A 4,289-nucleotide genomic window follows, 5' to 3' on the forward strand; every position below is an offset into this window, starting at 1 on the left:
AGTTGCAGAAGTCATGGCACTTCGTCAAGCTTTAGTTCTTGCTGGGGAGAGAGGTATGCAGAGAGTCATGGTGGCTTCTGACTGTTTATCGCTGATCAACAAAATCAAAGAACCAAATTTGGATAGATCCCCTACGCGAGCTATAGTCCACGATATCAAGAACTGGGCTACAAAGTTTAGGTCTTGTAACTTTATCCATGTTTATCGATCATGTAATTTGGCAGCTCACACTCTTGCCAGGTCGGCAGAGTATGATGGTAGATCATGTTGGTTTAATGAGACTCCTGATGTTATCAGGACCATTATCTGTAATGAACAAGCTTATGTATAAATAAAAGGCTGCTGCCAATTACCTCAAAAAAAAAAAACTAAACCGGCTTTTCTTGCATCTAGCGGGCTGTCTGTTTTTGCTGGATGCAGGCAAACACACCATCCTTTGCGCATGGCCAAACAACATCAAAGTTTTAAAATGGTGATCAGTTTCGACCAAAAAATAAACCACTCAAGCATGCTTCCATTCCAAATAAAAAAAATAAACTACCCAAACAAACCCCAACACAACAGAAGCGCTTTCTCCCCCAAAACTAATTAGGGAAGCGAATTGTTTGGCACACTTTCTTGCTAGACATTTTCCATGACTTTAAATCGAATTATGAATTGTTTGGCACACTTTCTTGCTAGACATTTTTCATGACTTTAAATCGAATTATGAATGGGAGGACGAAGCCTCCCAGCTTCTTAGGGGGTGTTTGTTTCCAGGGATTTTTTTGTGTAGGGACTAGAAAAAATTCCTTTTAGAGACTTTTTTTACCAAACGGGAGGGACTAAACTAGGCATTTGGGACTAAATGAAGAAGACTCTCAAGGAGAGTCTTTTTGGGACTTTTTGAGACTTTTCCAACAATGCCCTTTCATGCACCTATTGGCCCGCCACCCCATCCTTTCATGCACCTATTGGCCCGCCACCCCATAGTGTTGTTTGATTGTTATTTTTCTATATACTAGGGGCAACATGGTCATTTAATAACCTCTAGGAAAGGACCAGGGACTTAGTCTATGGAAACAAACAGGGAGGGACTTTTTTAGGGACTAGAGACTTTTTTGTTGGAACTAGAAAAAGTCCTAGGACTAGAGAACCAAACCCCACCTTATTACCACCTTATTATCACATGTAACTTGTGGATGTAACTTTACCACAGATTGAATAAAAGTGCCATGAGGCCTTCCCTTAAAAAACAAATTTTTTAAAACGGACAGCTCTATCAGAGTTTAAAAACGGTGACCAGTTTTGGCCAAAAATTAAACCACTGAAACATGCTTTCCGAGCGTTGCTTAGCCATCTTCGGCTGGACATGGCAACGACGGCACGGGGTGTGCTTATTAAAAGGCAATTCTTCATTCTTCAAAACAAAAAAAAATCCATATCTTGTTTCTGTATCTTATAAATGAACTGAAGTGCTTATTTGAAGGCATTGCTTCAAAAAGAAAAATGCTTTCCAGCAGAAGTGTAAAAGCGAACAACACGAATATGTGCCAGTTCAATTTTAAAATTAGCCATCTTCGACTTGCATATAACACGAAGACACATAAGCCCTTAGGACCTCTTTGATTCGCTGGAAATTTTGCATACATAATACAACAACAGAGGTTTAATTTTCCTGGCGAGAGGCGAAGACACATAAGCCCTTAGGACCTCTTTGATTCGCTGGAAATTTTGCATACATAATACAACAACAGAGATTTAATTTTCCTGGCGAGAGGCCATCAAGGGTGCGGCGCACCGGCATGTCATACAACAAGGGGCTTCTAGGACACTGACTAAACACTTCTGCTACTACTAGTAGCACTAGATTCTAGCACGCTGACTGACTAAAAACAGGGAGGACGACACTTTGTAGAACACATGGAATAATGAGGCGATATAATCTATCTCCCGTTCTATCCATCCATGGCATGGACGAGGATAGAATGCAAGAAAGATCGATTGGTAGTTTACCCAGGCCCGCAGGCCGGCGAACGCCGAAGAGAGCTTCCATCAGCAGGGGCGGCGGGGCTGGAGGTGGCCGACCACGTGCTCCGCCGTCCAACGCACGCCGTCGCGCGGCGGCTCGAAGCGCACCGGCAGGAAATCCTTGCGGCCGCCGCAGGGGAACCACGACGCCGAGAAGTGCGCCACGAGCCCGTCCAGCCCCTGCATGCGATACGAATTACGAACCCCAATCCAATTACATGATGATGGCGGACATTAATTAGCGCGCAGCCCGCGACGGGGAAATTGAACCGACGAGCCAGAGCGAGCAGTAACTAGGCGCGTACCTCCAGGCGCGCGTGCACGACGCCGCACACCTTCTTGGAGCCCGCGGCCTCCCAGCGGTGGCCGTCGAGGTGCGCGTGGAGCCGCCGCGCCGCCGCCGCCGTCGTCATGTTCACGAAGGCGTAGCCCTTGTTGAACATCGTCCTGTGCAGAAGACAATAAACCTCATCAAAAAGGTGCACACGGATTGGATTCAAAGAGTAGGAAAAAGTAGCATTGATTGTATGGAAAGTAACTCTCGGGAGGGGAAACCGCTAGCAATCATACCCGAAGTCGACGGGGACGTAGAGGAAATCGTACTCCGACCTGACCCCTTCGCCGTCGCCGCCGAGCTTGGCGTTCTCCTCGGCGCAGTGCTGGTCGAGGATGGCCATGAATCTCCTCTTCCTGCAATGTCCCGTATGAAGCCAATCTTTAAGCAGAAGACCCAAAAATATAAGCAAGAACTAGCTAGGTGACATGAGATCGATCAAACAAAGAGGGCAAACAACTAGTATTACATACATAAATTTATTGGGAATATTGCGAATCATCAGGGACGTGTTGTTCTCTTTGGGGTTGAAGGCGAGGCGTGGCCACTGGCGACTGCGCGGTTTGCCCGCGGAAGACGTACGCGGCGGGGGACGCAGAAGCGGCGCTCGCGGTGGCAGAGGCGAAGTGGGCGGCTCCCTGCTCCAAGGAGTGAGGACGGAGCGGGGGGAAGGCTCGTCCCTTACCTCTTCCTTCGAGGCCACCTCGCCTCCGTCCTCGATGATCTCCGTGATTCGACAACGGGTCGCCGATTGCGGTGGCGGTGGCGGCGCCGTGCAACAATACACCATCAATGGAGCGGGGTACCCGTATGCTGTCTGCAGCGGGAACGAGGGCATCCCCACTGTGTGGTACCAGTCGCCGCCGTAGGCGAAAGGCCACCCGTGCGCCGGCGAGAGTGGGGGCGGAGGCGGCGGGTAGGAGAAAGGAGAGGGGTTGCACCACGTGGGAGCGAGTGCCATCGGAAGGTAAGGCGAGGCTACGGGGTTGAGGCGGGAGACGGCGGAGGCGGCCATTGTTTTTGGGCTGGAGGTTTAGGAGGAAGGCAAACAAAGGAGAGACCTGAAGGAGAAATAGGGAGGCACCCGGTCCCCCGGTCCCCCGGTCCTTATAAAGGAAGGAGGAAGACGAACAAGGAGAATCGGCCTAAAGGACTAGTGATTCGTTGCTTTTTTTTCCTTTCCTTGTTGCAAAAGAGTAGGATTTCCGGTTTTCTGAAACCGAAATGTCTCTTGTAGTAGTACTACTTGAAAAGAATAGCGTATTGTGAGCTTCCTCGTACAGAATATGAAAATATTTACTGAATAATTTTTTTTTGTTTAGTCCAAATCAAATTTACTCACAAACACGCGGTATACAGCAGATCGATATGTAGAAACGATTATCTGCCTTTTCCGTGGTGCAGTGCAACCAAACAACTTTCATATTTTTTTTTCTAACACAACAAACGCAGATGCCTATATACACACACATAAACTTGTCCCTATGAAGACATGACATGCTATTTCTATGAGCACCTATAAGATACTGAATCGGCACAACATCTTAAGATTGATGAAGTCATCACAAACACTTTTATAGTCAACAAGAACATCTTTTTCTATAGAACGAACATCGCGGAAAAGTCTGAAATAAATTCAGAAAAATGCACGGACAAGTCTAGAACTTGAGCTGTGGGTTGGTCCCACCATGAAGAACCTATCCATCTAAGATATCAGATCACACACCTTAATATTTTATTAGATGATTTTAGGGTCACATTTGATTATAATAATTATAAAATTTTAGGGATTAGAAGAATGAGGATCAAGTAACTAAACCTGATTGAAATGCATTCGGATAGAAAACTCACATGTCATGTATTAAATTTTTTGGATTTGCCAAATCTCATCTAGATGAGGAATAACAAAATCTTATCTAACTTCTACACATCATTTGAGTAATCA

At 46.4% G+C, this 4,289-nt stretch overlaps 1 protein-coding gene across 1 annotated transcript; it reads right to left on the reverse strand.

Moving 5' to 3' along the window:
- Positions 1–1,608: 1,608 nt before the first annotated feature.
- Positions 1,609–3,384, reverse strand: LOC125525791 (protein MEI2-like 6). Its single transcript, XM_048690803.1, has 4 exons — positions 2,818–3,384; positions 2,581–2,700; positions 2,316–2,457; positions 1,609–2,190 (listed from the first exon to the last, which is right to left on the reverse strand). The coding sequence occupies exons 1-4, from the start codon at positions 3,357–3,359 to the stop codon at positions 2,035–2,037; spliced, it is 960 nt and encodes a 319-aa protein (XP_048546760.1). The 5' UTR covers positions 3,360–3,384; the 3' UTR covers positions 1,609–2,034.
- Positions 3,385–4,289: the final 905 nt, after the last annotated feature.

The sequence above is a fragment of the Triticum urartu genome, chromosome 7 (assembly GCF_003073215.2).
Source record: "Triticum urartu cultivar G1812 chromosome 7, Tu2.1, whole genome shotgun sequence".
Taxonomy (NCBI): Eukaryota; Viridiplantae; Streptophyta; class Magnoliopsida; order Poales; family Poaceae; genus Triticum; species Triticum urartu.